Source organism: Stegastes partitus, unplaced genomic scaffold (assembly GCF_000690725.1).
Source record: "Stegastes partitus isolate 25-593 unplaced genomic scaffold, Stegastes_partitus-1.0.2 Scaffold2402, whole genome shotgun sequence".
Lineage (NCBI taxonomy): Eukaryota > Metazoa > Chordata > Actinopteri > Pomacentridae > Stegastes > Stegastes partitus.
The window spans coordinates 1-23099 of record NW_007580133.1 but is presented as its reverse complement, the minus strand read 5'-3'; the positions used below and the strand labels follow the sequence as shown (position 1 = coordinate 23099).

General features: G+C 42.9%; 3 protein-coding genes and 1 long non-coding RNA gene across 4 annotated transcripts; 1 reads left to right on the top strand and 3 right to left on the bottom strand.

Annotated features, from left to right (window-relative positions):
* Positions 1-447: 447 nt before the first annotated feature.
* thap1 (THAP domain containing, apoptosis associated protein 1) lies at positions 448-5111 on the bottom strand. The gene is made up of 3 exons (XM_008305077.1): positions 5020-5111; positions 3236-3428; positions 448-2255 (listed from the first exon to the last, which is right to left on the bottom strand). Exons 1-3 carry the CDS (start codon positions 5088-5090, stop codon positions 1872-1874), a joined length of 648 nt encoding a protein of 215 aa, XP_008303299.1. The 5' UTR covers positions 5091-5111; the 3' UTR covers positions 448-1871.
* On the top strand, positions 4335-5409 carry LOC103374922 (uncharacterized). The gene is made up of 2 exons (XR_521165.1): positions 4335-4463; positions 5053-5409. It is a non-coding gene; the product is annotated as an uncharacterized LOC103374922 (long non-coding RNA).
* A 3128-nt stretch (positions 5410-8537) lies between these two features.
* On the bottom strand, positions 8538-12908 carry LOC103374920 (RNA polymerase II-associated factor 1 homolog). Its single transcript, XM_008305075.1, has 2 exons — positions 11340-12908; positions 8538-9418 (listed from the first exon to the last, which is right to left on the bottom strand). Exons 1-2 carry the CDS (start codon positions 11877-11879, stop codon positions 9221-9223), a joined length of 738 nt encoding a protein of 245 aa, XP_008303297.1. The 5' UTR covers positions 11880-12908; the 3' UTR covers positions 8538-9220.
* Positions 12909-13175: 267 nt separating this feature from the next.
* On the bottom strand, positions 13176-22585 carry LOC103374923 (WD repeat-containing protein 91-like; the record flags this gene model as incomplete). Its single annotated transcript, XM_008305078.1, has 13 exons — positions 13176-13457; positions 14414-14503; positions 14614-14721; positions 14819-14931; positions 15408-15516; positions 16044-16167; positions 16822-16916; positions 17456-17551; positions 17650-17704; positions 17804-17973; positions 18254-18439; positions 18823-18991; positions 22476-22585. Coding segments are annotated over 13 exons (1590 nt in total), but the record flags the coding sequence as incomplete, so codon positions are not given.
* Positions 22586-23099: the final 514 nt, after the last annotated feature.

Sequence of the window (23099 nt, the reverse complement as noted above, 5' to 3'; positions counted from 1 at the left end):
TTTTGTAAGGCTGCAGAGAACTTTTTAAGCCACGATAAAGTCTACGACTTTCTGCTTTTCCAAATCTCTAAAAAATGAAAAACAAAAGAGGTGAAGAGTGCAAAGTTAGCACGACGTCAGGTTGAGATCAGCTGGAATTATCCTTGAACATCAGTGTTTTCTCTCTTTGTACTTGGTTCTTAGCAGAAGCTTCACCGTGTTGGAAACGTGTTCACAGCAGGAAACAACTAAATTAATTAAACTCCAAAGTGCATCTATAATAAAACTGAGTCCAAAGTAGAGACGGAAGAGACAGCAGACGGCTACAGCTCAGAAAACAGCAACACAAATGTACTTTAACAATCAGCGTTGATTATTAGAAACTCCTGAACAGTCCTGATCTGTAAACCTGCCTCCTCCAGGACCAAGCATCAGATTAAAACCCAAAGAAACTGAGACGAGCCGCTCTTATGGCTTCATCGAGTTTGCAGTTTATTGCACGTGAGCAGCTGATCAAGGACCCTGCACCAACACACGCACACACACAGACACACACAGACACACACACAGACACACACACACAGACACACACACACACACACTCGTAGTGTTTCTGCATCCCGTCTACAAGAAGAAAAACTGGAAACAGAAGTAAAGCAACAGAACAGAAGTGCCCTTTGTTACACGCAGCTCATCTTTAAAATCCTCAAACTGGATTTTCTCCTTTTAGGAAACAACACATAAAAAATAAAACAGAAGTTAAAGTCACACTTTGTGCCGAACGGCATCCAGAACCTCACACAGGAACCTTTAAAGGTCCAGTTCAACATCTTGGGACGTGGATGTGCTTCTTAGTGACAGTGAGACGAACCATCGGTCCGACATAAAGGTTTCAGATGTGAGTCTGCAACTGAGAAACAAAGTGGTTCGGCCCAATCAACACGACTCCCGTGCGTCCCGTGCACGTTCATGCTCGTGCACGTTCATGCTCGTGCACAGCACAGAGGAAATGAGGCAGGGTTGGCAACACATCAGTAAAGCTTAGCATATGCTACCTAGCTCAATATGCTAATTAAAATGGCAGAATCCACCTTTAAAGATGGAGTCAGGATAATGAAATCATGTTTTTAACCAACAGCTGGCAGCCCAATCAATCGATAATCAATGAGCCGATAACAGGAAGTGAAGCAGGTGAGCCGTCCTACATGTGCTAATGAACGTCCGCTAACCGAGGTCACATGGCATCAGTGTTGGTCATGTGACATCTAACTTAGATCGCACTTTTTTTCCAGTTGGTATCCATTAAACTCCCACAATCCTCTCTGTTAGCCACATGACCCGTCTGGAGTCTGAGTCCCGCCTCCTCTGGTCTCCTAAGCAGTGAGAGGCTCCACCTGGTGGAACAACCAGGTACTACAGCTGATCTACGGTCCGTTTAAAAACATGCACGACCTTCACATCTGCCTTCTTGATTCATGTATTTGTCATCAGTTAAATTATTAACGGTGATTAATCAACATCCATAGACAGGATGTGAATGGAGTTAGCCTAGCTTAGCTTAGCTTAGCTTAGCATAGTTGTGTGAAACAAGCTAACTTGGTGCTGTTTAAACAGCCGCTTGTGATTTTTAAAGGAGTTGAAACAAACAGAAAAGCAAAAACCTGCAAGAAGTCAACACACAACTCTGGTCAAAAAGCAAACCCAAAACGTTGACCCAACGTTTGAAAAGTCGTTTCACTGCAGCCCAAACACAAAGAAGGAAAACAGAACAGGTTGATATGTTTGTGGTCGCCACCAGTCGGACCTGATCCGGTCCTCAGCGTTCAGTTGGCTGAGAAGCTCAGCACCTCCTGATGGCAGCAGATTAAACCTCCGTCAGCAGCAGCCTCCCGTCACTCGATGCCTTTCAGCGTGTGGTAGATGTGTTTCGGTAAAATCACGTATCCCTCGCCGAACGCCGGCTCGCGGCCCGTCGGCGGCGCCTCGCAGGCGGCCTTCAGCCTCTTGAGCTGCCTCTCCTGCCGCCGGCACTTCTGCTGCGTCGTCTTCAGCTTCTTCCTGAGCCGCTCCAGCTGCTCCTCCAGCTGCTCGATGCGCTTCTTCTGCTGCGCCGAGTCCTCCGCCGTGTAGTTGTGGTCGCAGGACACCGCCGCCGTGTCGCCGCGGGCGTCGGCCAGGCTCCTCTCGGGCTCCTCGTCCGCCGCCGGGTCGGAGGTCAGCGGCAGGGACAGAGGGAAGTGGATCTCTGAGGGGAACGGACCCTCCAGGGACTCCGACTGTGAGAAAGAAAACACAAGAACTCAGATTCTGCTTCAGTTAGCTAACATGAAGTTAACCAGATCTAGTTATCAAGCTAACTTAAACCCAGTGGGGCTCTTTCATCTCAGATCATCTGGAAACTTCTGCTCGTCCATCTCGGATTTGTGTAAAACTTCTTAAAATCTTACAAATTTAAAATAGTATCTGCCAAATTTTAGCTTCATCTTATTTAAATTTTTCTTTAAAGTGCTCGTCAGCTTTTTTCAGCACATTTAAATTTGAGTCTGTTTGAATGACAGCATCTGAGGAAGATAAAAACCTGAAATAAAAAATAAAAACAAAAAATATTTTTCTATCAAAACCATTTTGAAACTCCAGAATGCCACCTGGATCAGAAGATCTACTCACATTTTGTGCTACAACTCATCAAACCTGCTCAATCAGTGATGAAGTTCAAGAAAAACAACTTTCCTTTCATTTTTGTGACCAAGTATTTCAAAATAAAAGTATTATACATGTTTGGTTTAGTATTATTGTGACCTGCAGCTACATGTGGTTCAGAAAACATCACTAGCTGATGTCTGGATGATCAGTTTTTCAAAATACTGTTGTTGTAATACGAGTAAATTTTTCAACTTGTCTGATATCACAGATTCTGAATTATTGATATGAAGAGAAATAACAGAGAAAGTTTCAGGTTTTTATCTTTAAATGTTCCTCAGATGTTTTTCAAACAGCCTCAGATTTAAATGTGAGAAAAAAGCTGCTGAAAGTGGGTCGACAGGTGATTCTAAAAACATTTTCTCAGAAATTATTTGACATATGAGGCTAAAACGTTTTGTGCTATAAAGGTAAATCAGAGAAGGTCTGTGAGATGGAACGAGCTTCAATCCAAAACCTGCAGCTTCTGTAATGTGAATACTGGACTGTTGCAGAGATGTTCTGGTTCGTCCCGACTGAGACGCGCCAAACGCCAGCGTCTGAGCTGCAGCTTCACCTTGATGCTGAGGTTGAAGGTGAAGAGCGACGGCACGGCGTTCTCCTTCAGCACCCGGTTGTTGCATTCCCTCTTGAAGCAGTCTTTGGTGAAGTGCTGCGAGCAGATGTTGCTGTACTTGGTGGGCTTGAAGTTGTTCCTCCTCATCGCCGCCACCCACTTACCGCAAACATCTGGACGGGCCAGAGGAAACCTGCGGCACCGGAGGATAAAGTGTAAAATGTGATCTGTTTTATCACCAGCATTCACAACAATAATTCATTTATTTATGAATCAGGTCAGATTTGTTGAAATATGAGAGAAATCATTCAAAACTTCCATCTTTGAGCTCATATTAACAATAAATCTGATGAAGCAGGAGTGAACTCGTGATGTTTTCTGGACCACACGGTCACAATAACACAAAACTAAACATGTAGAAGACTTTTATTTTGAAATATTTGGTCACAAAAATGAAAATAAAGTTATTTTCTGTTGAACTTTCAGACCTGATTGAGCAGGTTTGACGGACTTTGAATCTCCAGACCTCCACCTGGATCAGATTAGTTTGTTTTTGTGCGACACCTCGTCAGACCTGCTCCATCGGTTATGAACGTTTAATAAAAAATGAGGCGAGGCAGCTTTATTTTGTATTTAAACGCTGGACAAAGAGAGGCAGAAGAAAAAAAAACATAGTAAAAGGACAAAGATTAGATGAATAAATAAATTAAATGATGCACAATAATTACGAAAAGAACTTTCTGGCAGCTACATGTGGTTCAGAAAACATCACTAGTTCACTTCTGCTTATTAATATTTTATTAATGAGCTCAGCTTCAGTTTATTTTCATATTCATATATTCATTTCATATCCCTGAGGTTTTGTACCGAAGGGATCAATAAAGTTTTATTCTAATTTTTTATTCTATTCCCCCATAGTCAGAGATTATTTGACCGACTTGTCCAACATGACAGATCCAGAACCAGTGACATGATGAGAAACAACAGAGGAACTTTGAGTCCTGAACTAATCAGTGATTTGAGGCTGTCAGCTGTTGCTCTGCTCAGTCTGCAGCTGCTTCCTCAAACTGTAAAATCAAACTTTAGCCTCTGCTGCTAGCTGACTGGAGTGTGGCTCGGCTCCTCTCACATGGCCACATTTCCAGCCTGTCCACATGTTTACTCTGCTCCACCGGAGGAGACTCCAGGCTAGCATTAGCTCGTCCGCCAGGAAGCGTCCACACGAGAAGTGAGCTGGAACCGAACTCCATTCAGAAACAGCTGGATTTAACGTTTCCTCGCTTCTGAGCAACTCAAATATGCCACAGAATATGGCTTTAAGTGTTGCGTACGCGTATTTATAATCTTCCGGTGAGTTCGGCGTGTGCAAACACGCAAAACGATGTTTAAGGTTAAGTTTTATTAGCATCTAAAGTTGTGTGTTTGGGAACCGCCGCCGCAGCTGCAGCGGAGGGGAACTTGTTACTTTGGTGAAGGAGAACTGAGCGACAGGCGGGTGAACTTGAAGAAATACTTTTAATTTGTCCAAATGAAACGATGTTTGGTGAGTTGAGTGTGGCCCGATTTTATCAGGGATATCTGCTGACTTAAAAAACGTCCCGTATCAAATTCTGCACTTCACGCACTGTTAACGGGGACCAATTAATGTTTAATTAAGCAGATTAGTAAAGGGAGGCTGGTGCCGCCTCTTCAGACGACTCTTCAGCAGTACGACACACTGCTTAACTAACGCGTCCGGGCAGCTAACGCTAACTAGCTCCCGCACACACTTTAAATGAACTTACTTGTGGAATGAAATGTCTTTGTCTTTGTGGTAGCGGTTCTTACAGCCGTACGCCGAGCACGTCTGGACCATGCTTGCTGCCCGGACAACGCTCACTGACGCCCGGACTGCTGGCTCCACGAAGCTCCGCTGGTTCTCCTCGTCTCCCTCCGCACGGGCTTCACTGCCACCAACAATGATGGCGGCGGAGGCTGCGTCACCTGACCTTTGTTCTCTAGTCTGATTGGCCGAGCCCGCTTCCTGCAGTACCGCAGTGTGTCCAGCAGGGGAGGGAGAATTGGACTGAGCTGATGTTTTAATTTACTTTACAAACATCAAATTAACTTTTTGCATAAATGTAATTAAATATTCAAAATGTTTTCATATAAATAGCATGTCATAAAAGCTAAAAGCTAGCTTGTCTTCTTTGTTGTGTTTCGATCTCAAATTCAAATAACCAATGTGGCAAAAACATCACATTTCTTGCTGTTAATTTACTAAAAAATAATCTTTATTATTAAAGTTTTGCATCCAAAAAGAGTTTTTTAGTACAAATTACTGAGCACAAAATAATTTCTATTGATATCAGTGATTTAAATAGAAACTAAAAGACATTCTATATAATATATATATTTCTGATTATTATTTTTTAAAGTTGAGTCTCATTCATTTGTGACAATAATCCAAAATGTATGCATGTTCAAATAAGATCATTTCTTTTATTTTGAAGGAGGGAGCGCTTTAAAATAATTCCCTATTTTTAATTAGATTATTGATATGAGTAAATATATACATAAATTTATACACATTTACCTGCAAAACATTTTTAAAAATCTATTTAAAATAAATCTGAATACATTTTCTCTATAAGGGCCTAAAAGTACTTTAATATTTCTCTGCATTATTTTGAGTTTTGTTTTTTTTTAAATACATAAATATTTCAACTACTTCTCAATCATATTCTGACCAGAGTTATTTATACTGACATCTGTATGATTTTTTTTTTTTTTTTTGTATGAATTTTTATTTTTTTAAATTGCAAAAATATATATATAATATTTGGAGAATTATTCTGAAACTCCAGAACTCTGCTCTACTTGGAAAAAATAATTAATGTGTGCAGACTTTTCACACAACAGGTCAGGAAGCAACGGAAACATCATCAGAAATGTCGTCCGACGCTCCAAAACGTAACACACGACAGCTTCCAACACACATTCTGCTGATCAAAAAAAGAGCCTTTATTAATAAAAGAGTTGTTTCCGACATGGTGGTTCGGTCTGGAGAGCTTTATACAGCAACAGAAGACCAGAAATACACTGAAAACAAGTCAATACACAGCACTGGTATGCAACTATGATGTGTGTGTATCGTCACGTTCAACACGCCGAGTCCATCCGCCGAGGAAAAGGAAAAAAACAAAAAGAGAAACCAAGGCCACGAGGCTCTAACACACTCCGGAGGTTCGGTTCCAGCAGCTGAAAACCGGACGTTAAACATTCGATCGTGGTCGTCAAAGCTCAAAACGAAGAAACGGACTCGATGTGGGACTTCCATCCAGTCGTCATGTCGGCACTCGAACATACAGAGACGGGAAGGAAGGAACGAAAGGAGATGTGAGAGAGAGCAGGTTGTTATCTGTCCAGATAAATGCTGCACCGACTTCAGAGACCAGGAAATAAATAGAAAAGTACAAAAAAGCTTTTTCCAAATGAGTTCTATCTACAGGAGTCGCTGCATTTCTTCTCATGTCACATTCGTGGACGTCCGGCTGGAATCAAACTCGTTCAGCCGAGTGCAGAGAGGGAACCAGACGGAGCGTTCTGGAGAAACGTAGAAACACCGTTAAATACTCAGCGGTGGATCTGATCTTTAAACTGTACATGAACATTTTGGCGTCTCGTGGCCTCTGTGGAGCCGAGTGAGGCGGCTCAGGTGTTCTGTGGAGCTTCAGTGACATGAAGGAAACGGCAACGAAGAGAGAACGGAGTACCGTAACGCCGCAGAACAGATGAACAAATCAAAAGCTGCTGTACAAGAAAACGCTCGTGAATAACTTCAGACAGCATCTAGAATTCAAAAGGAACATCCGCATCGCAGGAAAAGAGCCCGGATCAAACTAAGGAGTAAATAAAAGGAGAAAAGTGCAGCAGAAGCCGTCAGTCGGTTTATACTGAGTCTGTAAATACTGCAGGAGCCTCCGTCGGACCTTCAGAGGTTCACTAACAAGCTAACAGGAAGTCTGGACGTTCGTCACGGCGACGCTCTCGAAGTCGGCTTCTCTGTTAAAGCTGTCGGGTGGAAGAGTTTCGGTTCGTCCGCTCGGAGGAACTCATCCGGTTCCCAACATGGCCGACGGCGTCCGCTAGCGTCGCTGCTGATCTGCTGACACGTTCAGGTCGGTCACGTGACCTTCAGGTCACTGAAAACAAGAGAAACCCAACACGTGGAGCTTCAGTTACACTTTACAAGCTGTGACTAGAGATAAACTAAAACAGACACCACTCATGTCTGACGTAGTGCATCCGCTGTTAGCCTGCTAGCTCCAGTAGGCTAACGGTTCTGGTTCTGCTCATTGGTTTAAGGTTCAAGTGCTTCGAGTTACCACAGAAGTAAAATCCTGCTTTTGCATTAATAATATATAATAAACTGTGTCATAGTGTAGCAGGAAAACCTTTAGTAACGGCACGTTTTCCTCATTATGCTCACAGACTTTCAGTTTTCCAGAACAGGACTTTGTGTGTTTTAGTGCTTTGAGTTAATGTTGGTTCCAGCTCTGGTCTTTAGATTATAAGAAAAAATCTGCTCCACCATCTCTGATTTGCCTGAAATAATTCATAGCATAAACTACAGATGGTTATAAAGAAATCTGCAAAATTTTAGATTGATATATCAAACACGCTCCCAGATGACGTTTTTTTTTTTTCTTTAAATCGCCCGTCGACCCACTTCCATCAGGTTGTTTCTCACATTTAAATCTGATTCTGTTTGAACAACAACATCTGAGGAACTATTAGAGATAAAAACCTGAAACTTTCTCTGTTATTTCTCATCATGTCACTGATTCAGAATCTGTGATACTGGACAGTAGATCAGATGATGCCTGATTATGGAGGAGCTGAAATATGAAGAGAAATCATTAAAAGTTCCATCTTTGAGCTCAAATTAACTAAAAAATCTGATAAAGCAGAAGTGAACCAGTGATGTTTTCTGAACCACATGTAGCTGCAGGTCACAATAATACTAAACTAAACATGTAGAAGACTTTTATTTTGAAATATTTGGCAAATACATTATTGTGGGTCAGAAAACATCACTAGTCGACCTCTTCGTTATCAATTTTTTGTTATTTGAGTTCAACGATGAAACTTTTTCCTCATATTTCAGCTCCTCCATCATCAGTTTATTTAATCTACTGTCCAGTATTACAGATTCTGGATCAGTGACATGATGAGAAATAACAGAGAAAGTTTCAGGTTTTTGTCTTTAATAGTTCCTCAGATGTTGTCGTTCAAACAGAGTCAGATTTAATGTGAGAAAAAAACTCAATGAAAGTGGGTCGACGGGTGATTTAAAGAAAAAAAAAAAAACGTTATCTGGGAGCGTGTTTGATTTATCAACTTAGAATTTCACAAATATCTTTATAACTATCTGTAGTTTATGCTAAAAAAATATTCAAACTGGTCACACAAAAACTGCTGTAAAAGCTCGCTGGTTTGAGATGGAACTACCGTTCATCTAAAAAGCTGCTTTGAGTTTCATACAACTCTTCTGTTACAGTTTAATTATATTCTGATTATTGTTCATCCTGACTGAGAAGCACTAAATGCTAGAATTAGAATCAGTCGCCACACCTAACAGAAAAACCCCAAAAATAAAGGTAATAAAGCAAATATGCTGTTCAGACGCTTTGTGGTTCTGACGGAGGTTGTCTCTGCTCCACATCGCTCCGTTGGGTTCAGTGTTCCACGTCACACCTGGCAGCTAAACGCTTCCTCCACCTGTCAGAGGATCGACGCTAACGTGAGCTCTGAACAAACGTGTCAGCAGATCAGCAGGACCCAACGAAAGCAGCTTCACAACATCCATCAGTTCAAAGACACGTTCCAGGACCTCCATGTTTCCAGGCCGACGCTGTCCAATCACAGCAGCAGCCTTCAGCCGCTCTCTAAGTGCTGCAGGAGAAAAAACTGTACAAAGCTGAGAGTCACGTTCAGACAGATCTACTCCTTCTCCTCCTTCTCGCTGTCCTCCTCCTCCTCCTCCTCCTCCTCCTCCTCCTCGTCTTTCTCCTCCTCCTCTTTCCCTCCTTCGTCACTTCCTGCCGACTCCTTCTTGCCGCCGTCTTCTCCTTTCTTTCCGTCTTCGCCTCCAGCAGCCTCGTCCTCGGCTTCTTTGGACTCGTCCTCGTCTCCGCTGCCCTGAAAACACAACCCAGTGTCAGAACCTTAACGGAGGCAACGGGAAGGTTACTGCTGTTGTGTGCACAGTTCAACCTAACCGGTGGTTTCTAGTCACGGAAACAAACAAACAAACAAAAAGGAGGCGACACACAGACGTTGGAGTCTTAACTGAAGTTCGGTTTGTTGCCTCCAGATGTTCAGGAGTTTTCCTCTGACTTTATTAAACATCTGCAGCTTCAGACAGCATTAATATAAAAATATACATGAATATGACTGGAAATGATTCTAAACGTGGAGGTTCTTGGTTTATCAGCTGCAGGTGAATCATTTGTTACACATTTTATTGCGCCATAAGTTGCTGCAGTTCGATAACTTATCATCACACATGGACAGAATGTTAAGTGTTGACATCATAAATAAACTCTGTACGTGTTTGTTAACATATTTCTAACAATGTCCTACGTTTATCATGACTATAAGTGACTTTCTTCCCCTCAAAGTAAGAAGAAGGACCACTTCTCTGGGTCTAGTATAGACGGCGGTCATTGAAATTGTCAGTTTTAATCAACATGTGCAGCAGCTTCTGAGCTTCACAGAAACACAAAGGACACAGTTTGTGACTTTAGTTGACCTCAAAGTCTAAACAGGAGCTGGAGTTTGGAAACTGAGCCAGATGCCACTTTCCAGAAGTGTACCTTCTGGAGTCTTCAGACCTTCAGGAGATGTTCAGAAGTTTCTGGTGAACGGAGATAATGCAGCAAGTTCTGGCAATCAGGACTCAGTTTTTGCTTTTGTCCTCTGAAATTCAGGATTTACTCAAAATAAAGTGGATTTTCAAGAAATTACACAGGATCTATGTGATCCAGGACATTGGAACCTGCCACAGCAGTAGACGATTCTTCCATCTCTTACTGTCCTAAATTCCATCAGCCGACCCATGACTCCAGATTTACCAGCGTCAACTTTGATTGAACGTAACGCCCATTTCTACCAACGTATAAAAGCTTTCTAAGCACTAGTGATGTCACTCAGATGTTATTCTCACACTGAACATCTCTGAACATGTGAAGACTCCAGGACATATACTTCAATTCAACTTTATTTATCTGGACCAGGGATCTCCAACTGCGGTCCTTGTGAGCTACCGATCCTGCAGGTTTTAGACGTTTCCTGACCTGACTCACATTAATGGATCACTAACAGACTTGTGTAGAACTTGACAGCAAGCTGTTGGAGATCCATTAATGTGAGTCAGGTGTGTTGGAAACGTCTAGAACCTGCAGGACAGGAGCTCACAAGGACCAGAGTTGGAGATCTCTGGTGTAGAGCAGTTGACAACATGTCACCTCACAGCGCTTCACACAGTCAGGTGAAGACTTTATGGATCTGAACAGAGAACCCAACAATCCAGAGCAGCCTTTGGACTCCATCTGAGCAAGCGGTCGGCACCGGTGGGAAGGAACCGAACCCTCCTAATAGGTAGGGGATAAAACAACCCTCGGACAGAACCAGGCTGTGGGAAGGAGGCCGTCTGCCTCGACCGGCAGGGGTGAGGGGGGATATGGACGTGTGAAGGTGGCATCTGATCGATTCCCAACTGCCATATGACTTATTGAACATTTCTATTGAGTGAAAAACTATGAAAATGTTGGAATTTCGGCTACAAAATTGGCAGATGTCCGTTTCAGATGCCAAATATCATTCCTGTAAAGTGTGAGCAGGTTGTGAGGAGGTGGAGCCGCTGACCTCCAGTGACCTCCAGCAGCCAGCTGACAGCAGCTCTAATCCTGGACACCAGAGAAATACGGATCTACGTAAACCAGGACAACATGCCTCAACTCTGAGCTAGTTTATATAAAACCACAGCTGGATATAAAACTGGTCTGCTGCTGTCTGACAGCCCGGGCCCCCCACGGAGCGGCCCGGCCCCGGTACGTACCTGCTTCAGGCGGCTCCTCCGCCGGTTGGGGACCCGGGCCTTCATCCTCCGGGACAGCGCCAGCAGCTTGTTGTGTCTCTGCCTCCGCTTCGCCTTCTCGGCCTCCTCCCGCCGCTTCTCCTCGGCGTGGTCCGAGTCGGACTCGTCCTGCCGCTGCAGCCGGCTCCTCTTCCGGGGCTGCACCGACCTCCGGGGCTGGCTCTTGCCCTCCTCCTCCTCCTCGTCGTCCTCTTCATCCTCCGAGGACGAGCTGTCGTCGCCGCCCAGGAACGAGCGCTTCCTGCGGGTCACGGATCGGCTGTCGTCGCTGGACGTGGCCCCGGACTCGCTGCGGTCCCGCTCCTCCTGCTCGCTGTCCTCCTCCGGGGAGCTCTGGAAGTCGGACTGGGACCCGACGGAGGAGGAGGAGGAGGAGGAGAAGGAGCCTTCGTCACTGTCGTCCAGGATGGAAGCGGGCAGGCCGATCTGTCGCTTCTTCGACGCGGCCGCCTTGGTCTTCCGCATCGAGGCGAACATCTTCCGCTTGTACAGGCTCTCCATGGCGGCCCGCGGTGCCGGAGCTCAGTGACATGAACCGGAGGAGCGACACGGAGGAGCGGCTCGGCGTCAACAAGCTAACGGGGCAGCAGCTAGCCTCCGCCTCCTACAGCGACAGCAGCTGGTACCTGCGCTCACACACGAACATGGCGCCCGAACTCCGCTCCGTAAACTCTCTCTCTGCTCCTGGTGACAGCAGCGGCCCGTCGCTGGTCCTCACACCGAGAATCGAGCGCTGAATTCGGGCTCTTCGCGGGTTTCCAGCCGCTGGAGCTCCGCTGTATTATTGTTGTGGCTGCTGTTGCTTCTTCACTGACAGATTTAAAGGCGCACGCGGTCACAGCGCCGCGGCGGCGGACAGGAGGTACTGCAGCAGCAGAGGGCACAGCGGAGCCGCTGCATCAGGACGGACTCATAATAAGATTATAATAAAACTGGTCAAATATAATATGAAATAAATATGAAATATAAGATGCGAAGAAGGAAACGATAAAAAAAACGCTGAAATAGTATCATAGGCAAATTAAATCGACAATAAGCATATAATATTTTAATATCATGTGTAATATTTCTACCTCAGAATTATTGGCAGTATTATTATAAATATTTTAACCATTTGTTATTTATTTATTTTATTAACATATCATGCTTGTATGTTATTCTTTTTCTATTAGGTACTGCATTTATGCTCATGTAGTGTTATTAGTTTTTGGAGTTATATATTTTTTAACTTTCACAACTGGTTGAGCAGGTTTGACAAGTTGTGCCACAAAAACTAAAATATTGCGACATAGTCTGATCTAAAGAGAGTTCTGGAGCTTCAAATTAAAATGTAACTATGAAAACTATATATGTTCTTAATATGTGCACATTTTTCTGATTAAGTACTTCATATTAAAAGTATTCTATATTTGTTATGTATTATTGTGACCTGCAGCTACATGTGGTTCAGAAACCAGAGAGATTATCTGATCTACTGTCTTGTATCACAGATTCTGAATCAGTGACATGATGAGAAATAACAGAGAAGATTTCAGGTTTTTGTTTTTAACAGTTCCTCCGATGTTGTTGTTCAGATAGACTCGAATTTCAATGTTTTTTTTAATGCAATTTTTAAAAAAAAATCTTATATGTTAATCTAAAATGTCACAGACACCATTTTGAATATCTATAGTTTATTCTAAAAAAAGATTAAGTGAATCAGAGCTGGTTGAGCAGAAATTGTTCTAAAACTGTGATGATCTGAGATGCATAAAGATTAATAAAAGCAGCTTTGAAGAACAGAAGCAGCTCTCAGTGTAACTTTCAGTGAGATTTTAATGATGATCTGAATTTAACAGGATGAGTTTCTGCTGTTGGTTCATGAGACAGACGGTTTATCGATCCGGTTCCTGACTAATCGATCAGTTTCCTCCGTCAGGACTTCTGAGCCAGGAGCGTGCTCAGTTTGATCTTCCCGTCCATCGACGCCGTCAGACAGGTGCCGCAGTCCACCGCCGAGCACCAATCAACCGTCACCACAGGTGCCTTGTGTCCGCCCAGCGACAGGACTCTGTCCAGAGCTGGATCCCCATTGGTCAGCTGGAGGATCACAAGGAAAAGCAGACATTCAATATACAAAAAAAAATATCGAGGGTTGATTTAACTGGTTCCTATTTCACAAACTGTGCTGAAAGACAAATTTGGCTTTGGACCTGGTGTTGAGCCTGGTTCTGGACTGGTTTTTCAGTGCTTTTAGACCAGTTTAGGCTGTTTTTGGGCAGGTTTTAACTTGGTTTTAGACTAGTTTTAGACTGGTTTTAGACCTGTTTTGGACTGGGTGTTGGAGCTGCATTTGGAGTAGTTTTAGTCTGGTTTTGGGCTGGTTGCATCTGGTTTTAAACTTGGTTGTGGGATAGTTTTAAACTGGTTTTGGACTTGATTTTGGACTGCATGTAAACAGGTTTTAGACCTTGTTCTAGGCTGGTCTTAGCCTGGGTTTGGACTGGTTTTAATAGGTTTTAGACCCATTTTTTATTTAAGACGTGACATTGAACTGCTTTGAATTACTTTTAGACTTGGTTGCAGACCTGGTTTTGGACTTGATGTTAAACCTGATTGTGGTCTTGTTTTTGCCTGGTTTTGGGCTAGTTTTAAACAGGGTTAAGACCTGTTTTTAAATTGGTTTGGGATCTGGTTTTGGGTTGGTTTTCACCTGTTTTTAGACCTGTTTTTTAAAAAATTGCTTTGGATTGGTTTTAGACCTGGTTTTGGATTGGTTTGAGCTGGTTTTAGACTTAATTTCAAACCACTTTTGGTCTCAGTCTTTGTGTGAGACCTGGTTTTGGACTGGTTTGGAACTGGGCTGTCAGTACTTTATTGAAGAGCTACTTTTAGAGTTGGACCTGGTTCTAGACTTCTTGGGAGAACTGGTTCTGGGCTCGTTTTGGACCTTTTTTTAAACTGGTTTCTTATCAGTAAGATCCTGAACAAGACGCTGCAACAGACATGATAATATAATAAACCATTTGGACTGATGCTGGTGAAGCTGGACTCACTCTGTAGATGAGGCCTCCGGAGCTGGAACACGTCAGAACATGTTGACCTTCAGAGTCGAAGGCGAAGAGTCGACCTCGAGGAACCTGAACCTGAAACCATTCAAACATCCGTCCGTCACCGTGACAAAGTTCCAAACTAGTCGAGACGGTCGAACAGAAGGATGCTGGTGACCTGAGAGGCCGTTTCCATGGTAACTCACCTGTTTGTATCCGCTGTATCCCGACAGGACGAAGGGTCCGGTGGCGTCTTGGGGTAACATCTGCTCCGACTGCTTCACTCCACAGCGGTGGATGTTCCACTGGATGAACTGGACTCACAGAGACACGTCTGTTCAGTCTATCAGGTGTTTACGGTCACATTGGATTTAATTCGTACGTCTGATGGTGATTCCAGGTTCCACTCACCTTCCCGTCCTCGCCGATGCTGAACACGGTGTTTTCATCGTAGCTGAACTCGACGCTGTAAACTTCTCCATCGTGAGCTCTCCAGCTCATCGCGCTCTCGTATCGCTGCATATCTGCAGACAGACGGAGAAGGACTGGTTTTATTTATCACAGTAAAAAGCTCCTCAATCATTTACATGAGTCGAGCTACAGCATGTTTATAACTAAACCTGGTGGAATATTTGACAGTTACAGTAACAAAAGTAGTTTCTCTCTTGACCTGAACTTATTTTAAGACAAAAAACAGGTTTCACATTTAAAAAACATTACAAAATGTTGGTTTATTACCATGTGATTGACCATTTGAATGACCTGATATCAATTCCTAAAATCCTAAACCTGGACTTTGCATTTGCACCTTTTCTTGGTAAATGTGTTAAAATCAGTGTTAAATGTTACGTATGGAAGGTTTGGTTGGAGCCGCAAGAGGTGTGAAATAGTAAATTCAGCCTCCTCAGGTCACAGCGGTCCACAAACTAAACAAAGACGTGTCGGGGTTTTTGATGGTGAAGAATCAACAGAAGAATCAACAATGAAAACACTCTCTGACCGAACAGTCGGATCATCCCGTCGGCGGCGCCGGTCACCAGCAGGTTCCCGTTGTGGTTGAAGGCCGTGCAGTTGATGGCGACAGGTTCAGGTTCTAAAGAGAACTGAAGCTGAGGGACAGAACATCAGAACGCTGATTAAACCACAGCTGCAGGACAAACAGACGGGGAGGCTAATGCTAAACATGCTAATGGTAACCAACGACTTTAGTGTCGTTGCACAACTAAACTAAATCCTTTCACAGTGCAAAGAGCATAAAAATAATTAAAGCATTCAGTATAAGAATAGTGCAAAGAACGTATGTACACAGTGCAACGTGTATATTTACAGGAATAACATCCGATCGTAGAAAATACGACCAAAATGGAGGCAGTACAAGTATTGACACATGATTCTGCACCAGATTTGTACATTACAGTTGTTATTGCACATGATTGTGTTATTATTGTGGTCGTTCCATCAAAATACTGAACATAACACAAAGAACTAGAATGCAAAGTTAGCATGTTAGCATGCTAAAGTAGAGCTAAATGCTAAACCGTTAGCATATTAAAGCATGTAGCATTTTAAACCCAACATCGACGAGCTTCAGTGTAAAAACTGAACTTGCTAACCAGCTAGTTAAGCGGTTAACTACCTGCTGTTTGACCGTCTTCGTGTCCCAGAGCAGCAGCTGACCGGAGACGGTTCCGGATCGACTGAGCGCTGCAGCCGAACACACGAAGGAGGATCCGCTGGGGCTGCAGGCTAAAGACAAGATGCTGAAACACACAAGAGTCTGTTAGCGTCAGAGTTTAGAGTCCAGCAGCAGATATTCATTCACTGCTACACGACAAAACGCTCGACTGTAGTTTATTGCATTTGGTGAAGCAGGAACTGCAGCATGTAACAGGACAAACTTTTGTACTGTCAGAAGTTCTAAATTATCCACGTTAATCTCCACAATTAACAATATTGTACCATCTGAGTCTTAACATTCAACAAAATTCACACCATAAACAACACTGAAGGGTCTCAACCTCAATATTTAACATTTTAAGGCTAATTTGCGGTTTTATTTTCCTACTAGAAAACCCTTTGGCACTCATGAAGACGACTGAACCCTGCTGGTAGACTGCTCATGTTTCACTGTGAAAGTGAAAGTGGCTTTCTGTTTTAACAGAAATATCTCAGAAACTATTTGATATATCGATACCATTTTAAACATCCAGAGTTTATGATAAAAACATTTAAAGCAAATCAGGGATAGTTGAGCAGAAGAACCCTGATGAGATCAGACGGACTGACCCTGACGACTTTTCCTACTTGTTTTATTACATATTGGAAAAACTGGATTTGTTTCACCCAAAAAAGTCTAACTGATATTCTTAATCTCAAACTTTACAGTGTTTATTAAAGACGACGGGCAGCTTTACCGCGGATGAGTCTCATCGATGTTCATCTCGTACAGATTCTTCTTTGCATCCGTATCATACAGTCGAACCGTTCCGACGCCGCTGCCCAGTAACAGCTGAGAACAAACACATTAGTGTATGTAAATACAATAAAAATGAACAAAACCCAGCAAATTAACTCAGTAACTGTAGATTTTTTCACTGTATTTCTGTTATGTTGAGCTGCACACTGAGTTTAGCAACGTTTTAATCACTAATAATAATGGAAATGCGGAATTCTGTTTCCTTTATCAGGTTATAAATGAAACTGATTTTTTAAAAAAAGTAAATTTTACAGTTTAGAATAAAGCAAACAGAACCACATATTAACCATTATATCCCCTATTTGAGCTCATCTTACTAAGAAAAGGTAAATACTGGACTTTAAAGCTGCACAAATTAATATTTTTACATGAATCCTTCGAAACCCAGAACCTGCTGACGGTTAAATCTAAAAGGTCGACAGGATTACACCATTTATCAGAGCCAGAAAACGCAAAATCAGAAGAACACTTCAGGTTTGACAATCCAGGAACTGATCCTGTTTGACGTGGAGTTCTGTTGGGAACCCGTTTCCTCTGAGGCGGGTTAGTCTGAGCTGAGTTTGTGTTCGTACCAGCCGGTCCGGTTTGGTCGCCCACTCCAGAGACAGCAGAGGAGACTTGGACATGATGGTGGCTTTGGTCTGCATGATGGGATTGAAGGACCAAACCTGGAGAAGAAGACGAAGGCTTGGTTACAAGTTTCTATTTGCAGAGTTTCGTTTTCTGTTTTCACACAACTCTAGAAGGAAATGCAGCTCAGATCCACCTTGATGACTCCGTCCACGTCCAAACTGGCGACCCGGCGACCGGAACAGTCGACCCTGGAAACCAGAAGACGAAGTGAAAACAGAGAAAAACCGAAGCTTCAGGTTCTTATTTCGTGTTTCATGATGCCGGCTGGTGAAAGTGTTGATGATGACCTGCAGTGCATGATGGACGAGTGATGTTCTCCGTACTCCTCCTGGCTCAGCTTAATGAAGGGCTGTTCCGTCGACAGGCCTCCTCCCTCTGCTGCTGAGGGGTCCGGAAGGTCACTGGGAGGTTCGGCAGGAGGTTCGGCCTCCATCGACTCCACTTTTTTCTCTTGAGTCTGAATGGACGGAAACAATCAGGTTCAAGACCAGAGAGCTTGTTTGAGGTTGTTCCTTCAGAAATCATCAGGTTCCTTCTCATTGACCATCTCTGAGCTGATTTTTTATAATAAACTCTGGATATTTAAAATAGTATCTGTCAAGTTTTAGATTGATATATCAGCCAGAAGTCCATTAGCATAGCTTAGCATAAAGACTAATCTCAGGTATTTCCCAGTAAAAGTGCCTGAACACACGAATGCAGCAGATGTGTTGCATCAAATGGGTCTACTCAGGTACCTGTAGTGGAGGTTTGGAGAAAAGCTCCTTCCTCTCCTTCTCATGGTCCTGGATTCTTTTGTGTCTGGGATTCTGGTTCGCCGACTGGTTCGTAGGCTGCTGGGAACCTGCTGGTTCACTGGTCGATGGCTGGCTGGAAGTCGGCTTCACGTCTTTAGCTTGGACCACCTCCTTAGACTTTGGAGGCTAAAAGAGAAGTTTAAAACTGTAACTATAGGAAAATATAACTGAAATATCTGTTCAGAACCCTACAGTTTTCTTGAGGGATGATTTGAAGCCTGATGATAGAACAAGATGCCTTTGGTTGGGACAAAAAGGAACTAACATGAACTTGTCACTATGAATAACAAGGTGCAAAGTCAGATTTGCTCCAACCAACTGGTGATGGTCAGATCAGTAAACGATGCGTAAAACCCTTCTTGACATGAAAGACGCTGGGGATTTCCCAATTTCCTTTAAAACAGTTGGTGCTCAGACCAGCATCTGGTGGAGAGCAGATTAACTGCATTTGAGCCTCAACATCTGAAAACAACAAGAAATTTTCCTAATTCACAGTTCCTTGCTCTCACCTGATTGGTCGATGGGTCCTTCCTCCCGACTGCCGCCTGGTTCGGAGAGGAACCGGTGGACACCTGAGGCGGTTTTCCTGGAGTGCGTCGGCCTTGTGGTAGGAATGAGAAGAAGTTTCTGGGAGGAGTGGTGACGGAGCTCACGGCTCGCTGACTCGACACCAAGTCCCTACGAGGGCAGAGAAAGTGGGCAAGTTCAACAACAGCGTATTGAAAGAGCTCCTGCTGAGTCCAAACGGTAATTGAGTCAGGATTTAAGAGCTTGCAGAGACTGATCGTGAAGTGCAGGACGAGGCTTCGGCAGAGTTGTACCCGTTAATACTTCCCTTCATTTTGGAGATGCAGCGATATTGTTGAAAATTGACCTGTGACGTATGTGATGACATTAGCGTTTAGATTACATAAGATATGAGGTTTGGCATTCTGAAGACTTAAATCTACTGAAATCATCATAAAACAACCTGTAAATGTTTCCACAATGGATCAACATTTGCAAACACACCATTTACTTCACTTCTATGCCGATGACACCAAACTCTATATAGGTATTGATCCTGATTACCTTACGTACGAAGATGGCTTGAGTACTACAAACTTTTACTCCCAGATCCAGTAAATTTAATCCACAGATGGAACTGAATGTTATACTGGATTCCACAGAGTCTTACGGTGGTTCTTACATCAAACACAGAAGAGTTTAGCGTTTGAGCAGCAGAACACAAACCTGAGGTAGGAATGTCACTGGCACGTCGTGGAAACTACCTGAATCAAAACTCTAATGATATTTTGCTGGTGTGATGTGAAGAGGAAGTGGAAGAGAGTCTACACCTGTGATTGTTGGGCATTCTAGAAATATTCGGGTGTATCACTAGACTTATAAAGTACAGCGTCATAGTTCAGCTTTTCATTACATTAAGCATTGTGGTAGGCCCTCCACCTACTTGCAGGTAGTTTCAGTTCTTTACCTGATTCATGGGTGTTTTGTACCTGATCTGGATATTTTTTGGCACCTTCTTTCGATACTGTTTCTCAAAGACTTGGAAAATTGTGCATGGGAGTGTGCTTTCTTTTATATCAAGCAGACGACCGGGTTTGTCAGTTATCAGGAGAAAAGACGGCAGCAGGATGGGAAGAAGGTGAGCCAGCAAAGGAAGTGGGCTCTGAGCAACGTCCTGCTTCCTTTGACATGCACCACCTACCCACTCAATGCTGCACGCACATCCACCCCTTTGTCTGTGAAGATCCTCAGTCATCCAGGTCATGCTTATTCTCGTAGTTTAATCGTAGCAACTGGACTTACTTGAGTTTCTTGAAGACTCCTTAAGGATATCAGTATCTGGATCTTCCAACTAGTCAGTCAGAGCTGATGAAGCCTCTTGGATGAGAGGTGGAACGTCTTCAAGAAACTCAAGCAGGTCCAGTTGCTACGATTAAACTACGAGAATCCACCCCTTATGGCAACGGGATTGCCTGAATACCTCAGTCATAAGAGTGCCTGCCCCGCTGCAGAAATTGTTTAGGAATGAGTTGAGAAACATGGCAAAGACTTCTAAGTGTTGACTTCAAAAATCCCCACATCTGAATCTGACCAAGCATCTGTGGGATGTCCAACCGTGTAGGCCTCATCTCACAACTTCCAGGATCTGCTGCTAATGTCTTGGTGTCAATTTCAGGTGTTTTCAAGTCTTGTGTAGTTTATGCTTTCATGAGATGTTTTGGTGGCACGAAGGGGATCTACACAATAGTAGGTCGGTGGTTTTAATGTTGTGATGGATCGCTGTGTGTTTTCCTTCTTCTCTTCAGTAAAACTAGTAATGTTTTTGCCTCCAGAGACACCTACGACTGCTCTGAAGGAGTTACCAGCTTCGGTAGCTGAGATGGAAGAGTGTTGTAGAGTGGCATGTGGGGACTCTGAAGTCAACTAGAAGACGGTTCTTTGGTCTGATGAGACCTTTTGACTCGAACCTAAGGTTGGTGGACTCCAAACACTGCCCATCATCACAAAGACGCCCTCCCCACCATGAAGCATGGTGGTGGCAGCATCATGATACGGGGAATACTTTTTAAGGCACCTGGTAAAGGTGTTCACTTGGTTCTGATGAGCAACGGTCTGAGCAGGACTATTTCTAAATTCCATTGGGATTTATTAGGGTGTCGATTCAGTGTCGATGTGTTCAATAATGAAGTGGATGCAGTGGATTCTTTTTGCTTGATTTTTCTACATATTCAAGTTTCTAATTAGAATTATTTTTGAGTGCACTGTGTTTGTCAGTCAGATCTACAACCTTTAACCATCGTATGGAAACCGACTGAAATCTGCAAAAATGGATCGTACTGACAAGAAACAACAATTCATCAGGTGAATTGTTTATTTGGCAACATCAACCGCATCACAGCACACAGTGGAAATACTGGAACAGGGTGAATACTGTACCGTTAACAATAAGTTAGTTAAAAACCGTTTAAATATATTTTATACGGATAAAAACAAAAATCATTCAGTTTTGTTTGAGTTTATAAGTGCATGAAAAATTCCTCTAGAGGTGACTCCAGGATGACGATGGAGATAGGAGGTTTCTGAACATCAAGTAACATCACTCGTGGAAAAAAAACAAAACACAAAACAACAACTCACACTTCCCGCTCTTTTCATCATGTCCTCCTATGATTCTGCTGTTTCTACGGAGGATAAACAACCTCAGCAGGTCCATTAGTTTAAGAACTCTGAGCGATTCAGAAGCTTAGTTTCAGTCTGACATGTCCGACCTGTTCGGCGTCACTCAAAATCTCACAACATGTCTTTCACCGTGTTGTAGCGTTGCCTTGTGGTCAACTCCATCAACTCTATCAACCTTCATTTAGCGGGTTTTCAACCACACTGTGCTCTAAAGTGCAGCAAACAAAGGGTTACTTTTTTACACAATGTTTAAAACAGATCACCAGAAAAACAAACGCAGTCAGTCGATACAGTGAGGTCAAAGTGAACAAGCTAGCATGCTAACGTGCTAACATCAGAAACATGTCTGTCCTGTGCTTTTTTTGGGGGGGAAGGGAAACATAGCAAAAGAACGAAAACCGCAAAACTGCAATTAATAGAAAGTATGCTCTGATTATTTCAGTTTAAAGATGGCTGCCACCTGCAACTCTCAACAATAACAACAAAAGCATTTTTGTAGCATAAAATATGGATATTTATAAAGATAGTTGGAAGTTTTCAGCTTGATCTATCAATAACTTCCCAAAAACAAATACCTAAACGATAAGCCCTTTTTATATTTATGTTGGAGCTTTTAGTTTGAACCTACAGTTTGTGTGAACCTTTGTCAGCATTTCATACTGTGCTGTAACATACAATAAAATACAGTTTGAAATGCTAATATTATTTTTGTGCAGGAAAGTTATTCCTTTAGATTAATCAATATAAAAAATATTCATTAGTGGCAGAAAAACAGTACCTCCGTTATGTCTAAAGCATGGCAGCCATCTTTGATCAGTGGAACCAGCCATGTTTGTAACAACTCCAGTGAGTAACTTTGGTTATCGTGTTGTCGACTGTCTTTTAGAAGAACAGCATGAACATTAGGAACGGACAGAATGGCAGCCATCTTTGTTGTGGTCAGTCATCGGTAAAGACAGTGATGTTAGTGTCTCACAGCTCAGTGTCTCCCAGTCGGTCCATGTTCTGGACGTATGGCGGCAGCTTGTGGTGGACCATCTCGTCTCCGTCCCTCGGGTCCCGACTCTCCGTCTGCAGGGCGAACAGCTGCACGAAACGAGACCAACGTTATGGTCAAAAGCCGACAGTTTGAGCATCGCAACGGGTTGAATGACTCACTTTGAATTTCATGATATAAGATAAAAGCAGTGGGAAGGAATGATGGAGTTTCACTAAATTATAAAACTTTTTTAAAACCTTTAGATTCATCAACATTTCAACTGACTTTTAAGTAATAGTTCAATGACATGACACTATATTTAAAGTTTTTAGGACTAATTAACATGTCTATTTAATTTTAACCTGACTTTCTGAAGTATTTTAAATGGTGGAAGTTTTCAAACCACTTCAAAAGAAAGTTTTTTTCATTCAAACGACAAGATAAACAAAACTTTTCATCTTCATTTTATTCTTCTAATGAACTTTTCTAAAAAAAAAAGAGAAAGAAATCAGTGTTGGGACCTGATTTATGGTCAAATGTAACCACATGATGCAACGTTTGTGGTTAAATGATGGAAATCTGAGAACGAAATGAAGGAATCCTGGAAATAAAGGACAGAGC

Bases quoted from the DNA above. Each gene is read 5' to 3' on its own strand.
- thap1 (XM_008305077.1), bottom strand. From the start codon at position 5,090: ATGGTCCAGACGTGCTCGGCGTACGGCTGTAAGAACCGCTACCACAAA. The intron at 3,429-5,019 runs GTAAGTTCATTT...CCGGTGCCGCAG, and splicing joins AAAGACATTTCATTCCACAA to GTTTCCTCTGGCCCGTCCAG. The intron at 2,256-3,235 runs GTGAAGCTGCAG...TCTTTCTCACAG, and splicing joins CCTTCAACCTCAGCATCAAG to TCGGAGTCCCTGGAGGGTCC.
- LOC103374920 (XM_008305075.1), bottom strand. From the start codon at position 11,879: ATGGAGAGCCTGTACAAGCGGAAGATGTTCGCCTCGATGCGGAAGACC. The intron at 9,419-11,339 runs GTACGTACCGGG...TTGTGTTTTCAG, and splicing joins GGAGGAGCCGCCTGAAGCAG to GGCAGCGGAGACGAGGACGA.